The sequence below is a fragment of the Amblyraja radiata genome, chromosome 1 (genome assembly GCF_010909765.2).
Source record: "Amblyraja radiata isolate CabotCenter1 chromosome 1, sAmbRad1.1.pri, whole genome shotgun sequence".
NCBI lineage: Eukaryota > Metazoa > Chordata > Chondrichthyes > Rajiformes > Rajidae > Amblyraja > Amblyraja radiata.
The window spans coordinates 5687992-5701394 of record NC_045956.1 but is presented as its reverse complement, the minus strand read 5'-3'; the positions used below and the strand labels follow the sequence as shown (position 1 = coordinate 5701394).

The 13403-nt window shown below is 42.4% G+C and overlaps 1 protein-coding gene across 2 annotated transcripts in view; it reads right to left on the bottom strand.

Moving 5' to 3' along the window:
• Positions 1 to 13403, bottom strand: part of ankrd50 (ankyrin repeat domain 50) — a 91367-nt gene that overhangs the window by 14038 nt on the left and 63926 nt on the right. For both annotated transcript variants that reach the window (XM_033015402.1, XM_033015456.1), the window contains one exon: positions 1251 to 4816. In XM_033015402.1, coding sequence (XP_032871293.1) covers positions 1254 to 4816 — 3563 coding nt within the window. In that variant the 3' untranslated portion in view covers positions 1251 to 1253. The remainder of the gene's footprint in view (positions 1 to 1250; positions 4817 to 13403) is intronic.

The following is a 13403-nucleotide window of genomic DNA, read 5'->3' as shown; positions in this document are numbered from 1 at the left end:
CGTGAAAAGGCCCCATTACTGTCTCCGACTGCATTCTATTTCTGTTCCGCCCACTCCCCTGACATCAGTCTGCAGAAGGGTGTTGACCCGAAATGTCACCCATTCCTTCTTTCCAGTGATGCTGCCTTCCCCGCTGAGTTACTCCAGCATTTTGTGTCTATCCAAGTCATTGTTTTGTTTGCTAAAATATACCCTTTTTGAAGAAATTACTACATTCTATATTTTTCTTCTGAAGATTCAAATCAAATTAGCTTCCACTTAAATTAACAATATCAAATATACAGATTTAGATACAATGAATCTGTCAATATCATTATGTAGGAACTGAGAGAAACCACTGGTGGCAGGGTGGCGCAGCTGGTAGAGCTGCTGCCTCACAGCGTTCGACCTGGGTTCGATCCCGACCTCGGATGCTGTGACCATGTGGGTTTCTTCTGGGTTTTCCGGTTCCCCCCCACCTCCTAGTGCATGAAAGTAAGATAATATAGAACTAGCGGGAACGGGTGATTGATGGTCGGCGTGGACTTAGTGGGCCTCAGGGCCTGTCTCCATTCTGTATCTTTAAATCATTTGAAGAATTGAGTGACAGTACATTTCAGCCATGGCATAACTGAAATGGTGGACATATCATGGGACTAAAATGCCTACTCTCTTTTCTTTGTTCCTTCCTAAATGTTTATTGCATATAGAAACATAGAAAATAGGTGCAGGAGGAGGCCATATGGCCCTTCGAGCCAGCACCGCCATTCATTGTGATCATGGCTGATCGTCCCGTATCAATAACCCGTGCCTGCCTTCTCCCCATATCCCTTGACTCCACTAGCCCCTAGAGCTCCATTTAACTCTCTCTTAAATCCATCCAGTGATTTGGCTCCCACTGCCCTCTGTGGCAGGGAATTCCATAAATTCACAATTCTCTGGGTGAAAAAGTTTTTTCTCACCTCAGTCTTAAATGACCTCCCCTTTATTCTAAGACCGTGGCCCCTGGTTCTGGACTCGCCCAACATTGGAAACATTTTTCCTGCATCTAGCTTGTCCAGTCCTTTTATAATTTTATATGTTTCTATAAGATCCCCCCTCATCTTTCTAAACTCCAGTGAATACAAGCCTAGTCTTTTCAATCTTTCGTCATATATTCCTGTGACAGATGACATCACGTGTAAAGATATTGAACCTATTAAATAAAATTGAGATCTTTAACAGTAATAACTGTATATGTTAGAGAAACCAGAAAATAAGCTTGAAGGTACCTGCTACAATGGCGTCTCTTTCTTGTAATTGAAGCTTGGGTCTGTCCCTTCAATTTGTAATTTTAAGGCTTGCTTCAGACTCAGTTCAGTCTCTGCTAATGGATAACCTTCCAAACAATCATTATGTGCTCTTTCCTGTGCACTCCTTGGAACAGCAACTCTGCTCAAGAAAACAGGATTCCCTTGTAAGTAATTTGGGTTTGTCATTATTCCATTCCGTTTCTTCTGCTCCCCTTGCTGCTGAATTAAGAACTGTTGCTGAGCCCTTGTGTTTTCCTGCGGACTCTGTGGGATCAGGATTTTACACTGTGAATCATGTGGTGTCTGCTTAAGTGATACTGTATTATTCTGCACCACTTTATTTATGGCTGTTCTTTTGTCAAGTTGTGTCATTTCATATTCTAAAACCTTTGGCTGAGGAGAGCTGTTTTGTTTATTCTGTGCTGTTCTTTTTCCTGAAGAAGCAGATTTGGAACTTTCACTGGTCATACTGTGCCCAGTTTTGTTGCTCTTATTAGATCTCACATTGGACTTCATTTGTCCCCATTCATGTTCACTGGATGGGGAGCCAGCATGCTGTCCTATGGAACGTGTAGTAGAAGATGGAGATACAATAGACTGCCTACTTCGACTGCGCGGCAAAGAATGCTGCTGTATCTGTTCTGTGAAGGACATACCATGGAAGCTGTCCATAGGTACAGTCTGGGCTGTGGCTGTGGATGAGGTTGTGCGGAGTGAGGAATTTTTGGAGCTTTTGAGTGAATTATTAGACAGAGAGGACTTCTGTCGATCGACTGTTGAATCTGGTGATTCAGAAGGTGAACTAAAAGGATGTTGAGGACCATTAGAAAAGCACCGCATTGCAGTCTGTAGATCTCCTCCACCAGTGCTGCCTGAGCTATTTGACTTAATTGTCAAAGACTGCATTTTCACAGTGACAGACTGAGTGGCTGTCTGCTCCATTGTATGAACTGGCGATGGGTTACATCCATTTAAACCAGAGGCTCCATATTTTTCCAATAACTTTATAATTTGTGTGTGGCCACCTTTTGCAGCAACTCTCATTGCAGTGCGCCCAAACTGGTCTGCATGGTTTGGATCAGCACCATGTTCTAGCAATATTTGGACAACATCCACATGTCCTTCCTGGGCTGCAATGCAAAGAGCAGTGGCGCCCTGGTTGCATGTATGATCTACCGATGCTCCGTGGTCAATCAGCAGCTGTACAACTTTCATGTGCCCCTGCCATGCTGAAGACTGTAAAGCAGACCTTTTTTCATTGTCGGCAGAATTAACATCAGCATGATAGTTTATCAAAAGTTGAGCCATTTCCACGTGTCCCTGCCAGCAAGAGACATGTAGGGCAGTTCTCCCCTCAGCATCTGTGCTTTCTACATTTGCTCCATTTTCTAGTAAATACTCTGCCATTGCTAGCTGATTTTCAAGTGCCAGGATGTACAAAGTTGGGCGGCTGTCAGCATCCTTGCAATTAACATCGGCCCCATGGCTCAAGAGAAGTTCGACGACATCTCTGTGACCTTCTAATGATGCAACACGTAACGCATTCCTTCCATCATAGCCTCTCTGATCCACATTTGATTTGTTTTCAAGCATAACCTGTACACAGTCATAATGGCCTTCCTGACCTGCCAGTATTAAAGGGATTCGACCATCATTGTCCACCTCATTAGTTCTAGCACCTTGTTCAATAAGTGCTTCACATACTATTCGGTGACCCTCGAATGCTGACATGTGCAATGGAGTCCAACCGGCATCATCCCTATGATTTTCATCGAGTCCTCTGTCCAGCAGAGTACGCACTACTTCTACATTTCCTTGTGCTGAGGCTATACTCAATACTGTTCTTCCTTCACTATCAATGGTATCCACGGCTGCACCCCAAAACAGCAAGGTGTTCACGACAGATGCGTGGCCCATGGAAGCAGCAGCCAGAAGAGGAGTACGACCATTATTATCCGTGTGATCCACATCTGCCCCTCCTTCAAGAAGCAAGTCAACAACATCCACATGACCTTCATAGGCTGCAACTAATAGTGGGGTCATCCCATCTTTGTCACAATGGTCAACTTCTGCTCCTCGGTCAATCAGTAAGCTAACCACTGATGCATGACCTTTGCTTGCAGGGACACACAATGCTGCAACTGACAGAGCTGTCCTTCCATCCACATCTTCATGGTTTATCACAGCACCATGATCGACCAGATGTTCGACTATTTCTCGATGCCCCATGTATGCTGCTGCAATAAGTGCCGTTCTTCCTTCATTATCTGCTTTGTTAACCTCTGCTCCATGTTGGAGAAGATTTAGAACAATGTCCTCATGTCCACCCCATGCTGCTGCTCGAAGAGCAGTTCGACTATCTGCATCCGCACAATCCACTTTTGCTCCAGCATAAAGAAGTGCAGAAACCACCTCAGTGTGTCCTCCCCAAGCTGCTGACCTGAGTGCTGTCCATCCATCTTGGTCAGTATGATTTATATTAGCACCATGTCCAATGAGGCAATTAACAACCTTGGTGTGACCTTGCCGTGCAGCTAGTGTAAGTGCTGTCTGCCCATGATTATCTTCAACTTCCAGATCAGCTTCCCTAGATATCAGCAAATTAACTACATCTAAGTTGCCACTGTAGGCTGCACTACTCAACAGTGTTCTTCCATTAGAGTCAATCTGGTTAACCGAGGCACCATTATCTAATAGAGTTCGAATGGAGTCCTCTCTCTCCAATGCCTGTCGAACAATGCATGATGTGTGGTCATCATCACTGTTCACATGAGCTCCCGCCTTTACCAAAAGCTGTAGTATTTCCTGTTCTTTAGGAATCATTGTTGACAACGCTCCTTTTATAGGTGTACTGTTCCAAATCATCCACAAAGCCAAATGATGCGTCTCGAGCTGTAAGTTAGAACTAAGTAGATGCAGCGCCAACTCTTGAACCTCCAAGGGGGAGAGGTCTTTTGCACGACAAGTGTAACTCATAGCTAACATTCTGTGGCCCTCTGCAGCATTACATAAGTATTTCTGAGTGCAATGCTTCACATCAAGCAACCACTCCGCAAAACTGTAATGAAACAGTATTTTCGAGCTTCCCAAGCCATCTATAAGAACCTTTGATAATATATCTAATTTCCGCTGAAACTCTTCCATGGTTAGGGTCATATTTTTTGTCCAAACGGCATGATATAATTCCAAAGTCGTCAATGGCCTGCAAGCAGCCAAAATTACATTTAAAATAGGTTGCACCTTTGCAAATTGTTTTCGCACAAAAAGCCTCTGACAAAGCCAAAGATAAAGTCCATTCAGTGTTCCTGGAATATCCCTAATCTCTCGCAGCATAATAAAACTTTCCACCACTCCATCAAGGACACGTTCGAGATAAAGGAAACAACCACTGCTTTTAATATGAAGTTGGTTCAACATCTCAGCTGTTTCTTTTGTCAGATGCTGCCTCAATGCTTCTTCCTGGTCCAGCCGATGCAGGATATATTGTTGGACATCTTTCACTATGTAGGCTTTACGTAGATCATCCAAGCTAATTTTTCGGAAGCCTGCAAGAGAAAGAATTGCAGTAAGATAATATTATTAAAGTAGAAGTTCAGTGAACTCGTGGCTGAACTTCTTGATGAACCTTATAAATTCAGCCCTGATTGCATAACCTTTGGCCTTTTATAACATCCCAACAAGTAGGCCATCTGCAACTTCTCTTTTCACTTCAGAGATTTTGAACAATAATTATTTGGCATATGTATCTGCCTTTCCAGACTGCAACAGAAATTATCAGACCATCTTCTAATATCCCCTCCTTGTTACACAGTTAAACAGATCTTACCTCTCGAGTCTAGTGGATAATTAACCATGATTTATTTTCTTGTTCAAACAGTCCTACCTCTGAAACCTCACAAGCTTTTCTTACCTTTAATGTATAGCTATGCCCCAACTAAATATCACTTAAAGACCAGATATACTATGCCGATGATACCCTATTCACCGTCAGCGTAATATATGATTAATTATATATTCTTGAACAGATATATAGTGGCACCAAAGATAGACACAAAAAGCTAGAGTAACTCAGCGGGTCAGGCAGCATCTCCGAAGAAAAGGAATAGGTGATGTTTCCGGTCGAGACCCTACTTTAGACTGAGTCAGGGTAAAGGGAATCGAGAGATATAGAAGGTACATAGAACAAATGAAAGATATGCAAAAAGCAACGATGATCAAGGGTGGAGCCCACAACAGTCTATTGTTGGCTGTAAGGTAAATGATAATGAGTTGTATAGACAGTGAAACTTAACAGGACAACAGTCCTCATGTTGATAAACAGCAATAAAAGTTTCCAAAGGTGATGGAAAGGCTGGAGGAAAGAATAGGTGCTGAGAGCTCTCTTATAACTGAATCAAGTAAAGGCTGACTGAACCGTTCAAAGGTCTCTAAGGTATTTTATTGTCACATGTACTAATTAAGTTACAGTGATATGTGAATTACCATACAGCCAAATGGAAAAAAAAAGACACACAAATACATAAAAGGTAACATAAACATCCACCACATCCGCTGATTCCCCACATTCCTCACTGTGATGGAAGGCAAAAAAGTCCAAACTTCTTCTTCTTTATTTCTCCTGTGGTCGGGGCAGTCGAACCATCCATCAGGGTGATTAAAACTCCCGTTGCCGGCGGCCGAAGCTCCTGCGTTGGGGTGATCGAAACTCCCAAGTCGTTGCAAAGGGACCATGGGCGCTGCGATGTTAAAGTCCCCTAGGCACCCGCGGTAGAACTCTCAAAAGTAGGTCTCCAACAAAGGCCACTAACTTCTCGATGTTAGGCTGCAGTGCGGACGGAGATACGATACGGAAGTAAATCGCATCTCCGTCGAGGTAAGAGATTAGAAAAGGTTCCCCCAATTCCCCCCCCCCCCACATAAAACTAGCTAAAGACATATTTAACATACTATTTAAACACAAAGAAGGAAAGGACAGACAGACTGTTGGCGAATAAAGTTCAGAACACTGCAAAAATAACTTGAGCAAAAATAACTGATGCCAAATAATAAATATTATTAAAGTTATTTCACTTGAATGGAAGGGCAAAAATGCAGGGCATTGTTAAAATAGGCAATAGAGATTAGTAGAAATTCAGTGATTCTGAAAGAACAAAAGAATGTGGCATGTAATTAATTGGTTAGCAAAGGGATACAGTGAATAGACTCCAGACTTATTCCCCATAGATAGTGTCATAAAAGGAAAACGTGCAAATAATCTTCCAGAACATGATCCTGTTTCTCCTCATGAATTCAAATATGACTTAGTCGTTAGATAAGGAATGGACCGACTACTGCCATCTGTAAATCTGCTCCCAAACCAGTTGCCTTTGCGTCAAATCATGGGCGGAACGCATGTCATGGGATGTAAAGCCAAGTTATGAAATCTATTTCAAAAAATAAACTACTGCAGGAACTCAGGGGTCAGGCACTATGTAAGGAAATGGATAATTGATTTTCAGGTTGATTCTTTTGTCTGGGGCAAGAGTTACATGTGATAAGTGGATCCAGGTGGTCAAATGTGGGAGAGAGGGGAGTGATCCCATCTGGCCACCCCGTTTCCCTATTTTGTCCCATACTCCACCTTCTTTTCTCATCAGATTCCAATATTTTCTGACCCTGATTACCCTCACCTATCATATGCCAGTCTCTGTTGTTTTATCCACCTTTCTCCTCCCCCCCCCCCCCCCTCCCCACCTGATTTAATCCATCAATTCACCCTCCACACCCAGATCTACCTATTGCATGCCAACTTTTGTCCCACCTCCCTCACATCTTTGTACTGGCCAGCTCCTCTCCACTCTTTCGGTCGAGATAAAGTGCCTAGACCTGAAATGTTACCTGACCATTATTCTTCACAAGATGCCGCCTGACAACTGAGTTCCTCCAGCAGATGTTTAAGAAAGAACTGCAGATGCTGGAAAAATCGAAGGTAGACAAAAATGCTGGAAACTCAGTGGGTGAGGCAGCATCTATGGAGTGAAGGAATAGGTGACGTTTCGGGTCGAGACACTTCTTCAGACTGATGTGGGGGTGGGGGCGGGAAAAAGAAAGGAAGAGATTGATTGCCTCCAGCAGATAGTTATTAACTCTATATTCCAGCATCTGCTGTCTTTGGTGTCTCGGGGGTTATGAATGATGGGAATATGGGAAGAATAAAATGGGATGAGTTTCGGAGAGGTGTAAATGAGTTTTTGATAGTTGGAAAAGACTTGGTGGGTTAAAAGGCCTATTTCCACACTGCATCTATCTATGACAAACCCCCATTATTCAGGGATAAAGATGCAGATAGGTTGCAGTACCAATAAATATCTATATTTACATTACAATGCCAGTATTAACTGTGCAAAGTGAGATTCAGTTTCTTGTCAAGTGGTGTCACCAATTCATTTTTGTTCTAAGTACTGATTTCCATCAAGTTCAGGTAAAATGAATAAATTAATGCTAAGCCATGACATTATTAGCCTGCTGCTGTTCACAGCAATAACGGACACATTGCTGTTAACTTCACATGGTAAAACCGTAGGAAGTTTGTGGTATTTTTTTATGTTTGTGATTATTGTCCTAAAAACAATGCATAAATTATCTTGCTATGCTGCTGGATAACTGAGCTACATTACTTTTTCAGTCACACCTTAAGGTATTTGTATGCTGAATATTATTGTCTGTGGCTCTTTGTCTCGCTTCAGACCATAAGGCTAGCCCACAGAGAAAATGAAAATCCTAATGAATTCAAACACATTTCTTTCATTAGTTGACAGTCATTTTGCTGCAGGAAGAGGGAGACTTCTGTTCAACCACTTATCTCTTACAATGTGCCTGTAGGCAAATAAGTGCTTTATTTTGATAAACATCTATTCATTTCAGTCAAGTTCCCATGGTTTGGTGCAACCTATCAGACTATGGCATACCAGTCACAAATTACAGTTCCATGACCCTGCAACTTTGTCTCTTACATCATAGTTTGATTTTTTTTATTGAAGATGTTATTTTCAACATTGAATTGGACCTTGTGTATACGTTTCCTTGATTTATTAATGTCCTCTGTTTCACCATAAACAATCCCTACCCAAATACACTTCCTTGTTTCCCTTTGAGGCCCCTGGCTATCAGAGGAATGTCTCCAGTCACACAATACCTCAGGCCAAAGAAACATCCCACAAGGTACAATCTCCTACATCCTCTAAAAGCAAATCTAATTATATGAATACAATCACTGTCTTATGTATTCCACAATGTTTCTTCCACTACTCCTCAGGACATAAGCAATTAAAAAATAAATTAAAAGGATTTTATATTGCTATTAACTTTTTAGCTCCATGGTTTAAGGCGTCATATAAATATTTGTGAAGTCTTAAAAAGCATATGTATAGGAAACTTTAAATAAAAGGAAAAGGTATAAACATCAAAAATAACATCAGAGCAACACAAGGACCACTTTGAGAAGCAAATTAATTTCATTCTATAAGTACTTGAATGTTATCCCTCTGCAGTAACCTCTAAATTCATCATTGCTGCCAACTAAAAATTTCCATGAATGTAGACCATAATACAATACAATACAATACAATACAATTCAATTTATTGTCATTTGGACCCCGTGAGGTCCAAACGAAATGCCGTTTCTGCAGCCATACATTACAACAATAGACCCAAGACACAACATATTTTACATAAACATCCATCACATTGCTGTGATGGAAGGCCAAAAAAACTTCTCTCTCCACTGCACTCTCCCCCCCCCCATGTCAGAGTCAAAGTCAAAGCCCCCGGCGGGCGATGGCGAATTGTCCCGTGGCCATTAAACCACGCCGGGTAATACAAGTTCGCGCACCGGGTTCTTGATGTTAGAGCCCCCGGTGCGCGCTCGCAGCCCGCCGCCATTCCAAGCCGCGCGGGGCGGTGCTGTAAGGCCCCGCTCCAGGTGCTCTTCAACCCCGCAACTCGGGCGGGAGAAGTCACCGTTGCGGGAGCCCCGAAAAGCGGTCTCCCTCCAGGGACCCGCGGGCTCCCGGTGTCACCGCCCGCCAAACCCGCAGTTGCATCCACCGAATCTCCGGGGGTCGGGTCGCAGCAGCGTCCACCACAGCTCCACCCGCTCTGGACTCGGCCAGCTCCGCGACGGTGAGGTGAGTGTCGGCACTGGAGCCCCCGGTCTTCCTGTTGGAGGCCGCTCCTCGTTGCAGCCCCAACGACAACGGAGACCCGACAAAGAAAAGGTCGGGTCTCCCGTGCAGGGAGAGATTTAAAAGTTACCCCCAACCCCCCCACACCACCCCCACCCCCCCACACACATACCCCAACAAAAATAACAAAAACTACATTAAAACATAGACAAAAAATAATAAAAACGCAGACGGACTGCAGAGGCCGCTGCTGGCGAGAGCCGCGCCGCCTACCGGATCATTTTTAGTTGGCAGATAACAGATCAAGATCACATTGGTGCCTTTTCACATGTATCATGTGGTTTGTTCTTGTTCTTGGACATTGCTAGTTTCTAACGCAGTGGTTAAAATGCAGTGTTTGTAATTTTATAATTTTGACCTGGTTGGTAGATTCTTCTGGGTCCATGTGAAAATGTATGGACCCAAGCTCAGTTTTTAAGGTTCACATACAAAATCAAGAAAACATTTAAGAATAAGGAGCATTAAAAATCAAACGTCCCAGTACTCACTATACTGCACCATAACAATTTAATTAAATATCGACCTGCTGATAAAAATCTTGTGCCCCTCTGCCTACTTATTGGATGCAAGCAAATTACTTCTACATTTCCCACATTAAATTGCTATAAGCAAAACACGAAGAGCTGGAGTAACTCCGCGGGTCAGACAGTATCTGTCGAAGGAATTGATAGGCAGAAGAAGGTCCCCAACCTGAATCATCGTCTATCCATTCCCTCCACAGGTGCTACCTGACCCACTGAGATCCTCTGGCACTTTGTGTTGTGCTCATTATTCCAGCATCTGCAATTCCTTGTGTCTCCTCTTCACCATAAGCAGGTTTTCTGAAGGACTAATAATAGGACTAGCAAATGTATCCATCCCTACCCAAAGGAAACTTATGTCAGTTGAGAAGACCCACACCTGACCCAAATGAGATTATTAACTCAAAACATCAGCATAGACTATGAATTACATGGCTCAGTAATAGGCACACTTTACCGATGAACTCAGCATATGTTGGGTATCTTTATGGAAAGCTGTTCAATCCATCATACCTGAACCTTATAGATGATCGACCCTCAAATGATTCAACCATTTGCTGCCTTTATTACCTTATTTGGGATTCCATGTCATTTGTTGACTATTTTCTGTGAAGTGCTGGCTGACATCAATCCTAAATTAGCTTTATAATTTATCCTCTCGCCTTTTCTGAAGTAATGCTCCAATAACTACCAGTTATATGTCATTACTATCTCCCTATTTCCCCTTGATTGCTTTTAAGACTGTCTTGGAGGTTGTTTTACTGGAAAGCAGAAGATAAGTATTCAGCTCACTGCTGGTTCCAATTCCCCTATCCTTATTTCCCTCTCACAGCTCCCCATTTGATTATTTTGCCATTTTTCCACACCGAGATGCAATGCTCAGTTGCCAAAGAACCTCATGAATGAGAGGAAACTGATACATTAGGGGAAAACCCAGAGGAAACTTGTAGAAACTCTACAAACACCACCAGAGGTCAGGATTTAATATGAGTCCTTGAAGATGTTTAGCAGCAGCAGCAGCAGCACCATGCTGTCCACTGTACCTCAATACAACACAGTTTTCACACTCTTCTTTACAACTCAATTCTTTGTAACTTAGTCTGTTTTGTCCATATCTGCTCAGGAATGTTGTAGAATTCAAATGATTTATGTCAAATGCAATAATTAAGTTTATATTTATGAACACTCTATTCCGCTTAGTAGAGCTGGTCCTCACTCTCAACAACTTCTCCTTCGACTCCTCCCACTTCCTCTAAATCAAAGGCAGTGCATTAGCACTCGCATGGGCCCTAGCTATGCCTTCCTTTTTGTAGGGTACATTGAACAATTCCTGTTCCAGGCGTACACTAGCCCAGTTCCTGAACTCTATCTCCGTTACATTGATGACTGCATCGGGGCTGCCTCCTACTCACATGCAGCACTAATGGACTTCATTAACTTCATAATCAATTTCCATCCTGCACGCAAATTCACTTGGACCATATCCGAAACCTCACTCCTCTTTCTTGATCTCACCGTCTCCATCACAGGAGATACACTATCGACTGATATCTATTACAAACCTACTGACTCCCACAGCTATCTAGACTAAACTTCTTCCCACCCTGCCTCCTGCAAAGATTCCATCCCCTACTCCCAATTCCTCTGTCTCCGCCGTATCTGTGGCCAAGATGAGGTGTGCATACCAGGACATCCGAGATGTCCTCATTCTTTAGGGACGTGGGTTCCCCACTCCTATCATAGATGTGGCCCTCAACCACAGGAAATGCACCACCTGTCCCTACACCTCCTCCCTCGACTCCATCCAGGTACTCCGACAGTCCTTTCAGGTGAGGCAGATGTTCGCTTGCTCCTCCTCCAACCTCATCTACTGTATCCGCTGTTCTAGCTGCGGACTCCTATATATCAGCAAGACCAAGCGCAGACTGAGCGATTGTTTTGCTGAACACCAACGCTCAGTACGCTATAGCCTACGCAATCTCCCGGTTGCCAAACATTTCAATTCTCCTTCCTATTCCCATACTGACCATTCTTTCTTTCTGTCCTGGGCCTCCTCCACTGTCACATGCAAATTGGAACAGCACCTCATATTTCGCTTGGGCAGCTTACAACCCAGCAACCCAACTTACAACGATATTGATTTCTCTAATTTCAAGTAATCCTTGCATTTCCTCTCTCCCCACCACTTCCTCGCCCTGCTCTTTTAGTTTCACTGTTTATATTCCTTCGTTATCACCTCCTCCAGAGCCAACAATGGACCATTGTGGGCTCCTTGGTCATCGGTGCAGGCGCTGATTTGTTCCGAACCTTTTCATACCTCTAGTTTTCCTCTCCCCTAACTCTTAGGCTGAAGAGTGAAGAAGGGTCTCAATCCTATTCCTTTTCTCCAGAGATCCTGCCTGACCTGCTGAGTTACTCCAGCATTTGTGTCTATCTTTGGTGTGAATCAACATCTGCAGTTGCTTCCTACCATTTTTTTTTATTCACTCTGCTCAGTATCAACTGAGTTCACTCAATCCTTAAAATGCCACAGATACATTTTCTAAATCTGATGGCCTCTATCCTGTGATTTAAAAAAAATGTGGCTGCAGAAAGAGTAGAGGAATTGATTGTGAATTTCCAACATTTCTCTAGATTTTATAAAGATCCCAATGGATTGAAAAGCAACAACTGTACTGTTCAAGAGTTGTCAAGAGATCAGTTATCTCAATATAATTGGCAAATCCCAGTAATCCATTATTAAGAAAATGATAATACACTACTTCAAAATACAAAATAGAATTAGGGAGAGCTAACATTATTCAATGAAAGGGAAACCATGTTTCCCTTTTTATACATTTGTAAAAATGTACAAGAGAGCTAGAATATTTTCAAACGGCAGACTATAAGGTACTAGATATAAAGTTATTCCACATAAGGGCTCTTAGTATTGAGGGTGATATGAAATCATGGATTGAGCTAAGTGGTTAAGTGTCAATTTAAAGAGTTGAGATAACTGATATAAGAATGAGATTGGCCATATCTTAACTTTACTACATAATCCTTCTGACCTTTCAGCAATTATTTAAAAAAAAAATCTCATTGTTAAATAACCGAAATAAAATTTCACCATTTGAATTAATTAAGTACTTTAAATGTTTTAATGCTGGATAAAAATGATATATACATTTCAGTCTTTGAAAGATATCATTTTAATTAGTTATCATTCAAACATATTTTGCAGTGTCTAAGACATTCAGATATATTTAAGGCTTTTAGAAGACTTGACAGCTGTTAGAACATATTGGTAGTTCTGCTCCCAGGACTTTAAGCCATTTCAGAATGGCTCAGGAAAGGAAGTTCTCACTATGAGAATCAACGTATAGTAAACCCTTGTTTTAACTGATTCC